Raw genomic sequence first — 12,962 nt, forward strand, 5'->3', positions numbered from 1 at the left:
TTTGTGCTTCTTGAATAAATGCTAAGCAGATAATGCTCTTTACAATTCTAATCAGCAGTGTCTGCTTCTATTCTAATAAAATTATTTCATTTTTATATCTAATAACATTACTTGCTTTGTCTTTGGTCAGTACGATGCTATTTGGTCTTGATCAGCACCATTTGTCTTCATCTTTTATTAGTATTGTTGACTCAGAGTGATATTCGGGTTGTCTACGTTTATTTGAATTCGAGGAAATGACCAATTTATTTTCAAGATGCTGCCTTCAAAATGGAAGTGTTTTTTCAAGTTCTCAGACAAGACTTAGTCTGGTATCCCAGGTATGGGCTAATAGCAATAGTTCGAAATACTGGGGAAGCTAGTTTCAAACATTAAACCAAACTACTATAGCTCACTTCTTACAATGTCAAAAACTTTATACCCAACTTGACCTTCCTTTATATCCTAACGCAGCCGACCTCTTAGACTCCCTCCTAAACCTGCTACATTATCAACAACAACAACAAAAAAATTGTTTAGAACCTAAACGAAAAGAGAAACATCATTTAGGTCAATTTGATTCAACTTGTTGCGACATTTCTTCTACTCCAAAAGGACAAGTATATTTGGCTTAATGCCATTAATTTTTTGGAAAGTGACATTTATTTTTTGATGACAAAATTTATTCTCACTGTATTATTTTAATCTCAATAAATTTTATCAAGGTCAATATCATACGAAATATTACAACCACAACTGTGCTTTGCATTAGGATTATCAATCACTTGAAATGTTGATCCTATCAATTCTTGTACATAGTCTACCATAGATCCTCTTAGGAATTGAAGTGATACACTATCAACAACCACTCGAACACCGTCTTTTTCAAATACTCTAAAAAAAAGCATTAACAAAAAAAAAAAAAAAAAAAAAAAAAAAAACAGGGTCAATTTCTAACTTACGTATCATCTTCGTCTAATGTGTTTGTTAATTCCATTTTGTTTTGGTATCCATGGCATCCTCCTGAATCAACAAGGACTCTTAACATTTGTTCGGCATCCTTTTCTCTTTCTTGAATGACTTTTAATTGCTGACATTGTATGGTATTAATTATCTGAAATGCATTGTAAATTATCCTTATTTACCTTGACAGCTCTGTCTGTGATGCCCATACCATTCTCGGGTAATGCTGTTTTGATTATGACTGAAGAAGGTGCTGTCGTCAATGTTCGTTTAAAGGTATATATACTGGTTTTGTTGAATAAAGAAGACTGTCTAACTGCGCAAAATGTTCTTTTAGGTAACAGAAATGTCGAAGCTGCATATGTTGTTGCAGGGGAGCGATATAAAGATGAAAAGAGTGCTTTCTTGAAGGCACTTTTAAACATGTTTATACAGTAAAGAAGAAAACGAAGAAAGAGAGAAAAAAAAATTAAATGTGACGTTGAGTAAAATTTATTGTTTATGCTTTTTAGTCTGTTGGGATTCAAAGTAGTTAAACAGAGTATTTGTACGCTTTTTCTGCTTTTTTGTGTCATTGGGTTCTGATATCTTTTTAAATGTGCCCCCACATGTCAATTGATGTTCAGCATACCAAGTATCAGCAGGTTGAGGTGGTCTATTATGGTTGAGTTCTATTGCTATTGTTATCACTTCTTTATACCTGTTGATAGATCTTTTAACAATCCCAAAATAAGGTGGTTTATCAGCACAGACACCATCACATTTCCATATATGCGTAAGATAATAATCTACTTCATCATGGAAGTCATGGTATATTGTGATATTTGTGTTGGCTAATGTATTGATTCTATTTGCTTCTGCTATAAACATAGGACCATGACCATCTAACAAAAATTCAATAAAGATTTTTTGATAGTTTAACAACATACCTCGGTCTGTATTCTTTTGTGTGATAAATAAAAGGGCATGAATCATTTCATGCTATGATCAAAATGAGATAAGAAACACAAGGTTGTTCATTACCAGAAGTGTATTTATCATATCATTCTTTGGACGAAATTTCAAAAGAGGTTCAGACATAGTGATAATACAATGATTGCCTCCTTTAAACGTACATGTGCCTGCACTAATGACACTCGTAAGCAAAAAACAAAAAAAAAAGGGAGGGGAGGATATGGTATTTACCAACGAGTCATTTTCTTTGACCATTTAACTTCTACCATGTCTAGTTGGTTATCAAAGTATAGTCTATTAAACAGCACAAAGAGTTCATGAAGATCTGGGATCGTTTCCTCAAGTACATGACATGGTGATTCCTTTCTTGATTGTCGATCTTGTTCATATTGTTTTTGTTCTTCTTCAAACAACATACGGGCAAAAGCTTCATCCGCAGCTATCTGATCATTCATTATTTTATTTTATATACAAAAAAGAAAAAGAGGGAATTATGAATAATATTCAGGTTTTTTGATGTTGACACCATATTCAGCTAAAGCAGCTGTCAAATCTTCCATTGTCAATACAGTCTTGCGCTCCTATTTTTATAAGTTGATACACTACACACACACACACAGACACACAGACACACACACACACACACACACACACACACACACACACACACACGTCTCTCTTTCTGATGTTACCTTGCCTGACTTTCTGTTGCCTGACTGTCTTACTTTACAATATTGAAAAGCATCAGTAGCAATATCAGCTACGAATTTCTGAGTAGCTAATGCCAATAAACGTTTACTATAGAACACATAAGAACATGTCATGGTATTCAGTATGCTTTACATGCGAACATCATCACAGTCAAATCCGGATTTTGATAAGTAATAGTCAGTAACTGCATCAGGTATCTATGAACTGTTAAGCATATATAGATAATCGAGGTTGATGGCTTACAATGGGCGCATAATTGTCCATCATCGCCAAAAACTCTGCCATGGTCTTTTCTTTTTTTGCTGTTGTTTCAAGATCAGCTTTTGGCATAGGCATGTCGTGTCCCTTTATCAATTTGTTCTCTGTTGGTTCACTCATGGCACTCTATTAAAAAAAAAAAAAAGATGAAAGAAAAAAAAAAGGGATGCTTTCAAATGTCCGGGAAGACCGAATCATTTAGCACCGGATAGGATGTGCCGCACATGATCATGCATGTTATTTGAAAAGAGGCTCAATCATTTTAAGCTAATAGAAGCAAAAGATGAAACAAACTGTTGTACTGAAGCACCTTTTGACATGAGGAATTCAAGGGAGCTGTTTTCTATTATTATTGGTTTTTTTTTCCGACAAAGTAATTCTCTTGGCAAGTGTCAAGTGTGATTTTATTAAATGTTTAAGGAGTAGAAAGTGATTTTAGTCTAGTAAATCAACCATAGCTAAGAAAAAAGAAAAGAAAATATAAGCCCATATGTTTTATGCATACTTTCCTACCTTGGAAGATTAAAGACCCTGTCATGGTACATAAGAGCACAATAGCATCTAATTGTGCAAAAGGAAGAGCACACATGGACCATAAAATAATAGCATTGATGATTCTAGAACCAATAATGATTTTTCCATACAAATCTAGAGCTGTGTGAGTTTCCAATAGAGTATAAAGGGTTATGTTACATACCTGAAATCTTGGTATTCAATGCCTTAATCATTGAATTGAGGATCAAAATAAGGCCGGCAAATATAAGGAAAGTCTTGTAGACAAAGCTTGTTTCGTATTGTGTGATGGATTCAGTAAATGAACCTGTGGCTGCATGCTCTGATCTACGCATTAAATGATGATGCTGTTCTTGTTGAGGCTTTTCTTCTGAAATCAAGTGCATAGCAGAGATGACCACAGAAGTAGCTAGGTATTTGCACCAAACAGTCCAATGTACAGAAGTGGTAGGCCAGCTACTTTCAGTTGTGACAACGGACTGTTGCTCGTTCAATTGACGCGTGATCTCCATGGGATTATAGTCGTCTTCAGCAGTATGGGTCATGCCAATGGCTCGCTTGACTTTATGGTGCACGGCTTCTGCAGTTGTAGTCTCTGCAGTTGAGGCAGTCGATGTTTCTGTATTGTGTGCACCTTCTGTAGAAGTGCTTTGCGATCCGCTACTTGATTCTGTAGAGGTGTCGTGCGATTCACTGTTTGACTCTGTGGATGTGTCATGAGTCTCGCTAGTAGTTGAAGTACCATGTGATTCGCTACTTGCTTGCTCTTCCTCAGCAGGTAACTTGTTGTCTCTGATTAGTTGATATTTATAAATTTTGAGACTAAAGGCATTGATGAGTAAACCTATTCTAAAAATATGCCCAAACTTACATATCCGTCAAAGCAATACCAAAAGCCACCTGACACAAATGCAAAGGGAAATGAAGATAGACCCAGATTTGGTGATATTTGTTGTGCAAGAAAATCTATCGAGTAACATCAGCCTTTGCCTCAAACATGTCGAGACGTTACCTCCTTATTGAAGTCTTCGAAATACATAAAGAAGAAACCAAAAATAATAAACACAGCCATGAAATTAGGAATACTATCACACATGAGTTAATCGGATCATGGTTCATCTCTACATACACAATTATCAAATGATTTCCTGCTTCTGATACCAGAGAAACAAGGCCCATCAAGTTTTCACCCAACACAATCAAAGTAAGTAAACCTAATCTTTCAGCCAAATGACTAGCAGCCCAAGACAATGACTTGTCACTACGAACAATGACATTCACCAAAACCTCAATAAAGATACCAAGGAACCAAAGAATACGATGGATCCCTTTTTCCAGAATGACCAATGAGGAGGCCCATAAAGCGATCGACAATAAATTAGCGGCGACATAAAATGAGAGAGCCATTCGAGACTTAGACTTTGTAAGCACAGCGACCACAAGCACTAAATTAAATTAATTACGAATAAAAAAAAATTACAATGAAAGAAAACTTACCAACAAAATACTCTAAAGCAAGCACGCCTTTCAGGGCTAATTCAAAGTTAGAAAGACCAATATAAAGCAATCATCTACTTGCCTATGTAACCATAAACATAACCCCTTGAATTCAAAAAATATTCGGAGGAACCAGCCATACCAACTAGTACAAGATTTAGTTAATGCATTCTTGTGTCCAAAACAATACTTACTAACTGCACACATTTCAACTAATCTATAAATATGATGTACAACATCATCCCTAAATAAAGAAAGTAAGAAACAATTCTTCTAGAACAACGCGTTGTCTTACGTGTCAAATCTTGCTGTATATCTATCATGAGAACAAATATGAGATAACATAAACCAAACAAAGCTACTTACAAAGAACTTGCGCACCAAGCCCACCAAGTGATAATAAACCATTGCGTGTATAAGCCCAAAGAATCCCAATCTTTGATATGGTGACTATGCGTGAACTGGGTCAAAGTAGCCACAAAAAACAAGTCATAAAACAATTCAAGCCAACTCGCTGCTTTCTCGACACCAATATCTGCACTCAAATCAGGTTCTGGATGTTGGAAGAATGGACGGCGCGTTGCTTCCACAGGTATCATAACATCATGGTGTTCGTGTTTTGGTTTAAATTCGACATACAGATTGTCACTGAACTCGATGGTATGGTTATCGGGGTCATGGTGGTGACCATGGTGGTGATGATGTTGATGCTCTCCTTCACCTTTGTGATGGATTTTGATTGAGAAGTCCTTTTTGATCTTATAAAGGAAATCAGTCAGGCCATCTGTATCCTTGACTCCATTAAACTGGATTTTTTCTTTGGGAGTCAAATTCAACTATAATTTGAATGTGTTGAGTCTTTTTTTTTTTCGTACGACAATGTCTGTAACTTACTCTTTGACAAAAATCATTGGCTGCATCATGATCCAGTACGAATCGCTGATTACCCCGCAGTTGACGGAAATGCAAAACTAAATAACGCATTAAATATTGTTTATTTTTAGTAAAATAGAGTCTTACCTAACGAATAATGAACTGGATGTTGATGCTCAGAACTATAATAAGGAGCTCATGTTATTACCTTAACTATATAAAGGAAGAAAATACACAATCAATTTACCTTATCAAGTGTTGATGCTGTTGCTCTCTCTCACTATTGTGAGCTATTGACCAACGGTTTAATTTAGCCCTGTAGCTTTGTCGACGTACTTGATGAGCATGAAACTCTTGTTGGGGATGTGTCAAGATATCACCAAATGTTTCTTCACCATGATGATAGATGGGTTTTCCTTCTTCATCTGTTTCTAGTTTTTCATTGTGTTGTGTGATATCTTCCATCATTTCGTAAGTCTCTTTCTCTGCATCGTCGTAAGCACCAGCATTTGCTAATCCTACTGTCTCTTCTTCGTCTACTGAATCTCGTCTTTGAGGAACGCGCATACTTCTTCCAATAGGAGGTCTAAAACGACCTCCTCGAAGTGTAGGTCCTCTTCGAACAGAGTGGCTTGATAACTGACTAGTTGGGGAATCCATAAAGGGAAGAAAAAAGAAAAAGAATGAATATTTTTTTGATTTATTTATACTCCTTTAAAGAGGTCCGACATGCCAATTTTTTTTTTTTTTTTGGACCTTAATAACAAAAACAGGACCCCTAAGTGTCGATCTCCTAAAAAAGTTAATCAATTTATTATCTGAAAAATACATAATTAATTTAAAAATAAAAATATTTGTACAACTGTTTCGTTCATTTGGTCAATTAGATGATTGGTTATTCAATTGTAATATTTGCTCAGTAAAGAGAAACAAAAAAACTCGCGTTTTATTTGAAAAACAAGCTTGTTTTTTTTTTAGATACCAGATTGTGTTATAAACCTATAGATCAGTTTTAGATGACCAATAACAACATAAAATCAAGCAAATTTTATTCATTAGGTGCATATTGATCTTACCAACTGTCATTGAATTGTACGCGAGAAAGGAAAGCTACCACAGGTTATGTTCCTCATTGAGACATTATTTGGCGGTTCACGCCTTGTTTGGAAATACTTTACATGACGTTGTGTACCAGTTTGAGACGCATTGTTCATTTACGCATTTTGCTTCAGAATAAAGAAGAGAAAATTGCTTTCTTCAAAATATACAAAAAGCAGAAGTCAAACAAAAATATGCTTCGATGGATATAAGAGTCAAAGTAAAAAAAAATAATCCAAAGATATACAGAAACAAGAAAGAATGACCTGAATTAGGTGCGTAGATGCATGTTAATGGTTGGATGGTTTCTCAAGACGAGGTAACATTGATGTCATTGAATCATACAAATGGCACTGTATCCTTTAAGCTGGACGTATCTTAACCATTGTAAGAAAGCAAATAATCTAACTAGAGCTGTGAATATATAGTGATTTGCATTACATTTAAAGCATATACTAAAGTTTACTTTTTGCGTATCACGTATTACACTCTTATAGCAGAGACATTAGGCAAATAAATGCCTTGATACTGAAGAAGGCAACAACAGATCATACAGCTCTTTATCTTTCTCTTAGGCATATAAAGGTAGTATAAAGCCTGTTTATACACGCAAAAGTGCTCTAAGCACTTATAAACTATGTTTGTTAACATCTGTGGTGCCTTTGGATTGATTTGGACCAATAAAAAAAAAGATTTGACAACTCTTGGTCTTCTTCTAGACGCTACAAGGCGAAAAATAGAGCTATCAACAAGCTGAGGTACTCAAAATGAGAGCCGGAGGCTATATTTTTTGATAAATGTGTATGTTAAACAGTTATATTATAAAAATGATAAGATATAGGCAGAGAACTTCATAAACATTTTTGCCTATTCTAGCAATATTTTAGCAGTAAATCTACTGTGTTTCTTACGTCAGTAGAATCAGGAAGCAAATATCCACAACCTTTGCACTACATCAGAGCTCAATAACTGCGTCTTCATGCAGTTTTCAACAAAAGCTTGTTATGTAATTATGCTACAAATTAACTAGAAAGGATAATATGAAAGGTATGCCACTGTTATGAGTGAAAAAAAGGTAAAATAAGGATTACAGCCTTGTGTGTACTTGCTTTTCATTTGCAAGCAGCTGTAAAGCAGTACACGCTTGTTGTAGGATGGAGTAGGCATCAAAAGAGACGTTATCAATAAAAAATCTCCAGTGTGCTTTCCAGACTTACGAGAGGGCAGTAATAACAATGTCAACAACGGTTAAGTGTTCCTTTCGTGAATAATCTATTCTGGAAAAGCATTTTTCATACAGCTGGATGAATTGAGGTTGCTTTTATTTTCAATCTTCGCAGACAACTACCATGTATATGGTGAAAAGATAATACTTTAATGTACTATCGCTCGACAACGAGACTATTGACATGGTTGTCTATTTTGTCCTGTTTTCTCTTCTGCTTAAAATGAGTTTAAACATTCCAAGGAATCAAACAGTACTGTTAGTATGACGACTGTGAAAAAGTCATTTTTTTTGAGCCACAGAGACGGTGTAGAAAAAGAAAGCTCAAGTAAAAGCATTTAGAATGTCAGAATATGACAATACAAGGAAAACATGCCTACTCTTTCTATTGTAGGCGCACTCGATTTGAACTACGTAGAATGCCAATGTCAGAAATAAGTTGAGTAGACAACATGTTCAAACCGAAACTGAATAGTTTGAAAGGCACATAGCAACAAGCAACGATACTGATTCCCTTATTTTAGTTTCAAATACACATTGGAGCAGTGTAACTATTGCCAAAGGTCACTTTGAACAGGAAATTTAAGTTACGAAACAGAAAAGACAATTCATAAGTGTAACAACCAATTTTTTGCATAATTTACACATGTGTCAATCCAACCAAACAATCACATGAAAACACTTTTATAATTAACTTGTAGAAAAAAAAAACGCGACTTTTCTATTTTCAAAAACTGTAGTAAATGAAGCGTCATTGTTTTCAGCCAATAACATACCACCTGTGACGACGTGCGTGATGTACAAAAAAAAAAGTGTGAGTACCATTTTTTCTAAACGTGTAAAACATCTCTCTTTCTCTGATTTCATTTAGGAAATAACATTAGCGATTTTCAGTACACAAAGAAGAAAGAGAACCAACATGAATACCTTACCGAACCAACCTTCGCCTGGTGGGTTTAACAAGGAAAAACTACAAAGTCTTGTTCAGGTAAACCTGAAAAAACATAAAGTAATGCCTATACTCAATACGCCATGTAGCGCGTTCGATACCTTCAGTCTCAAGGTGCTAAAGAAGACAACAATCCAGAATATGCTCAGATCATGCAATTCTTGAAGAATCTACAAAGACAACAACAACAACAACAACAACAACAACAAGGACGTCCAGATCAATCTACAGGCAAGTATCCATCTACATGGTGGGTCATATTAACATCGATTAGATACACCTTCTACGTTTACGCAAGGTCAATTGGCTGCCTTGAAATATCAAATCTTGGCTTATAAGCTTATTTCAAAGAATTTGGCATTACCTGCTCATATTCAACAAGCGGTCTTATCTCCTAGTTCAGCACTGGCTCTTGAAAATGCCACACCCACACCACCGCCACCAGCAACCGCACAATCTACACCTGTTGTGTCTACAGAGAAAGACACAAAGAAGATGAATTACAATGCGTATGCTTCTCCTTTTGATCTATTCAAGAAGCCCATCACTTCATTCTCACATGCTTCACGCCAACAACGACTCTTGATCCCTAGTATTACGCCTTCTGGTGTGGATCCATACGCTTTGATTTCAGAACGTGAGCGACGTGTACTAGGACGTATTCAGTACCGTATTTCAGAATTAGAAAAATTACCAAGTAATTTACAAGACACCACACATGCCTTGGAAAACAATATTCGTCAAAACAGCAGCATGAAGCTCAAAGCTGTAGTAGAACTCAAAGCATTACGATTGTTAAACAAGCAAAGACAATTAAGGGAAGAAATCATGGCTGGCATGAAACGGTCAACGACCTTGGCTACTTCAGCAGATCGACTTGCTTATCGTCGTATGAAGAAACAATCGTTACGTGAAGCTCGTATGACAGAAAAGATGGAACGACAACAACGTACAGATCGTGAACACCGTGAAAAGCAAAAGCACCTAGATTACCTTCAGACCATTTGTGATCATGGTCGTAATTTGACTGGGTTCCAAGCTAATTACAGAGCTAAGCAGAACAAGCTGGGCAGAGCTGTATTGCAGTACCACCAACACATTGAAAAAGAAGAACAAAAGCGTGCTGAACGTATCTCTAAAGAGCGTATTCGTGCCTTGAAGAATGACGATGAAGAAGCCTATCTCAAATTGATTGATGAAGCCAAGGATACGCGTCTGACTCAGCTATTGAAACAGACAGGCTCTTTCTTGGATAGTCTGACAAAGGCTGTTGTAGATCAACAACAAGACCATAAGATGGACAAGTCATTTAACATAAACAATGATGATGAGGACGATGATGATCTGACAGCCAATGATCCTGATGCCAAATACGATTATTTCCAAGTCACACACCGTATCAAGGAAGAAGTAAGACAACCAGAGATCCTTGTGGGTGGTCGATTGAAAGACTATCAAATCAAAGGTCTTCAATGGATGGTCTCTCTTTACAACAATCACTTGAATGGTATCTTGGCTGATGAAATGGGTCTCGGAAAGACCATTCAGACCATCAGTTTGATTACTTATCTGATTGAAAAAAAGAGACAAAATGGGCCATTCCTTATTATTGTGCCACTCTCTACCTTGACCAATTGGACACTTGAATTCGAGAAATGGGCTCCTGCTGTCAAGACCATTGTCTATAAGGGTCCACCCAATGTCCGTAGAGAACTTCAGAATGAAATTCGCTATCATGATTTCCAAGTGGTCTTGACTACTTTTGAATACATTATCAAGGATAGACCTGTGCTTAGTAAAGTCAAATGGTTGCATATGATTGTAGATGAAGGTCATCGTATGAAGAACACAAATTCCAAATTGACGATTGTTCTTCGACAATACTATCATACACGCTATCGATTGATCTTGACAGGCACACCTCTTCAGAACAATCTGCCTGAACTATGGGCCTTACTTAACTTTATTCTTCCCAAGATCTTCAAGAGTGTCAAGAGTTTTGAAGAATGGTTTAATACGCCCTTTAATAACCAAGGTGTGGCTGATAAGATTGGCTTAAATGAAGAAGAACAATTGTTGATCATCAAGCGTCTTCATAAAGTATTGCGACCCTTCTTACTCAGACGTCTTAAGCGTGATGTTGAATCTGAATTACCAGACAAGGTAGAACGTGTGATTAAATGCAAACTGTCTCCTCTTCAAGTCCATCTGTACTCTCAAATGAAGCGCAATGGTACACTCTATACTTCAGATGCTATCAAGGGTAAATCCAGTCTCAAGGGTCTGAATAACACTATCATGCAACTCCGTAAGATCTGTAACCATCCCTTTGTGTTTGAAGAAGTGGAATCTGTCATTAATCCCAGTGGTATGTCGAATGATTTACTGTACCGTACTTCAGGCAAATTTGAATTATTGGACCGTATGTTACCCAAACTACAGCAAACTGGCCACCGTGTATTGATCTTTTTCCAAATGACACAAGTGATGAGTATCATGGAAGACTTCTTAAGCTACAAAGGATTCAGTTATCTACGTCTGGATGGTTCAACAAAAGCAGATGATCGTTCTGAACTGTTGCGGTTGTTTAATGCACCTGATTCGCCTTACTTTGTCTTTTTGCTGAGTACCAGAGCAGGTGGTCTGGGTTTGAATTTACAGACAGCCGATACAGTCATCATCTTTGACTCGGATTGGAATCCTCATCAAGATCTTCAGGCACAAGACCGTGCTCACCGTATTGGTCAAACAAAAGAAGTCCGTATTTTCCGTTTGGTATCGACCAATTCAGTGGAAGAGAGTATCTTGGCCCGAGCCAATTACAAACTGGACATTGATGGCAAAGTCATTCAGGCTGGTAAATTCGATAATCGATCTACTGAAGAAGACCGTGAAGCCTTTTTGCGTTCCCTGTTGGAAGACAAAGCAGATGAAGACAATGACGGCTATGATGAAGAGATTGATGATGAAGAACTGAATGAAATGTTGCAGCGTAGTGAGACTGATCTGGAAGTATTCCATCGTATTGATGATGAGCGTGAAGAACAAGACAGACGTAACTGGCAAATGCAAGGTCGCCGTGGTAAACCTGACCGATTAATACAAGATTCTGAATTACCAGACATCTATTTGAATGATGATCCTCTGCCTGAGACTGAAGAAGATCCCTTGTCATTTGGTCGAGGTCAAAGAGCAAAGGAATCAGTGCGATATGATGATGGCCTAACAGAAGAACAATGGTTAAATGCATTAGAAGATGATAATGTAGATTTAGATGAAGTGATTGCTAGAAAAGAAAGAAGAAGACAGAAACGTATGGATGACTCTGATTCAGGTGAAGAGTCTAAGCGTAGAAGAAGAGAAGACAGTTTAGATCATACTAAAAAGAGAGGTAGACCTAAAAAGGGAGAACCAGAGGTAAACAGGAAAGATAAGAGTAATTTTTTAGGCTCATGTTGTTTAGTCTAAACGCAAACGAGGCAAGCAGAATGATGCTGATCTCAATAAACCAGACACAGTGGCACCCCAAGTAAGAGAAGCCATGTCAAGAGTATTCAAAGAGTGTTACAAAGCAGTAGAAGAAGCAGTAGAAGAAGATGAAGAGTATGTTATCTAATAATGACTAGTCTAACCTATGACTTTTAGGACATACCGCAGTCGAAGTGAACTCTTTATGGATCTGGTCAGTAAACGTGATTATCCATTGTACTACACTATGATTAAGACTCCGATATCCATGAACATCATCAAGAAGCGTATCAACTCAACTTACTATAGAACCATTGCTCACTTTAGAGATGATTTCCATTTGATGTTCAATAATGCAAGAATATTCAATGAAGAAGGCTCATTTGTGTATGAAGATGCAAATGAAATGCAAGTAAGTAACACACATATATACGACTATTTCTAGGCTAACCTGTATATGTAGAAAATATTTGA

General features: G+C 36.7%; 5 protein-coding genes across 5 annotated transcripts; 1 reads left to right on the plus strand and 4 right to left on the minus strand.

Annotated features, from left to right (window-relative positions):
• Window positions 1–686: 686 nt before the first annotated feature.
• On the minus strand, window positions 687–1,151 carry B0P05DRAFT_572478 (uncharacterized protein; the record flags this gene model as incomplete). Its single annotated transcript, XM_051581442.1, has 3 exons — window positions 687–873; window positions 942–1,069; window positions 1,125–1,151. 3 exons carry the CDS (start codon window positions 1,149–1,151, stop codon window positions 687–689), a joined length of 342 nt encoding a protein of 113 aa, XP_051433909.1.
• Window positions 1,152–1,421: 270 nt separating this feature from the next.
• B0P05DRAFT_141890 (SprT-like family-domain-containing protein) lies at window positions 1,422–2,615 on the minus strand. Its single transcript, XM_051573058.1, has 6 exons — window positions 2,589–2,615; window positions 2,128–2,477; window positions 1,966–2,068; window positions 1,872–1,923; window positions 1,643–1,826; window positions 1,422–1,597 (listed from the first exon to the last, which is right to left on the minus strand). Exons 2-6 carry the CDS (start codon window positions 2,349–2,351, stop codon window positions 1,435–1,437), a joined length of 726 nt encoding a protein of 241 aa, XP_051433910.1. The 5' UTR covers window positions 2,352–2,477; window positions 2,589–2,615; the 3' UTR covers window positions 1,422–1,434.
• B0P05DRAFT_579878 (transcription initiation factor TFIID 23-30kDa subunit-domain-containing protein) lies at window positions 2,388–2,943 on the minus strand (the record flags this gene model as incomplete). The annotated part of the gene is made up of 4 exons (XM_051581971.1): window positions 2,388–2,477; window positions 2,589–2,694; window positions 2,740–2,804; window positions 2,851–2,943. 4 exons carry the CDS (start codon window positions 2,941–2,943, stop codon window positions 2,388–2,390), a joined length of 354 nt encoding a protein of 117 aa, XP_051433911.1.
• A 182-nt stretch (window positions 2,944–3,125) lies between these two features.
• On the minus strand, window positions 3,126–6,408 carry B0P05DRAFT_638355 (bacterial low temperature requirement A protein-domain-containing protein; the record flags this gene model as incomplete). The annotated part of the gene is made up of 13 exons (XM_051583685.1): window positions 3,126–3,513; window positions 3,563–4,200; window positions 4,250–4,344; window positions 4,391–4,463; window positions 4,508–4,823; window positions 4,876–4,911; window positions 4,958–5,020; window positions 5,070–5,119; window positions 5,171–5,191; window positions 5,242–5,711; window positions 5,770–5,846; window positions 5,896–5,930; window positions 5,996–6,408. The coding sequence occupies 13 exons, from the start codon at window positions 6,406–6,408 to the stop codon at window positions 3,314–3,316; spliced, it is 2,487 nt and encodes an 828-aa protein (XP_051433912.1). The 3' UTR covers window positions 3,126–3,313.
• Window positions 6,409–8,915: 2,507 nt separating this feature from the next.
• On the plus strand, window positions 8,916–12,933 carry B0P05DRAFT_512008 (SNF2 family N-terminal domain-containing protein; the record flags this gene model as incomplete). The annotated part of the gene is made up of 6 exons (XM_051575627.1): window positions 8,916–9,059; window positions 9,110–9,251; window positions 9,295–11,792; window positions 11,841–12,437; window positions 12,484–12,623; window positions 12,666–12,933. Exons 1-6 carry the CDS (start codon window positions 8,991–8,993, stop codon window positions 12,931–12,933), a joined length of 3,714 nt encoding a protein of 1,237 aa, XP_051433913.1. The 5' UTR covers window positions 8,916–8,990.
• Between the last annotated feature and the right edge of the window lie 29 nt (window positions 12,934–12,962).

The sequence above is a fragment of the Gilbertella persicaria genome (assembly GCF_025201335.1).
Source record: "Gilbertella persicaria strain CBS 190.32 chromosome Unknown B0P05scaffold_25, whole genome shotgun sequence".
In the NCBI taxonomy this organism is placed as follows: Eukaryota; Fungi; Mucoromycota; class Mucoromycetes; order Mucorales; family Choanephoraceae; genus Gilbertella; species Gilbertella persicaria.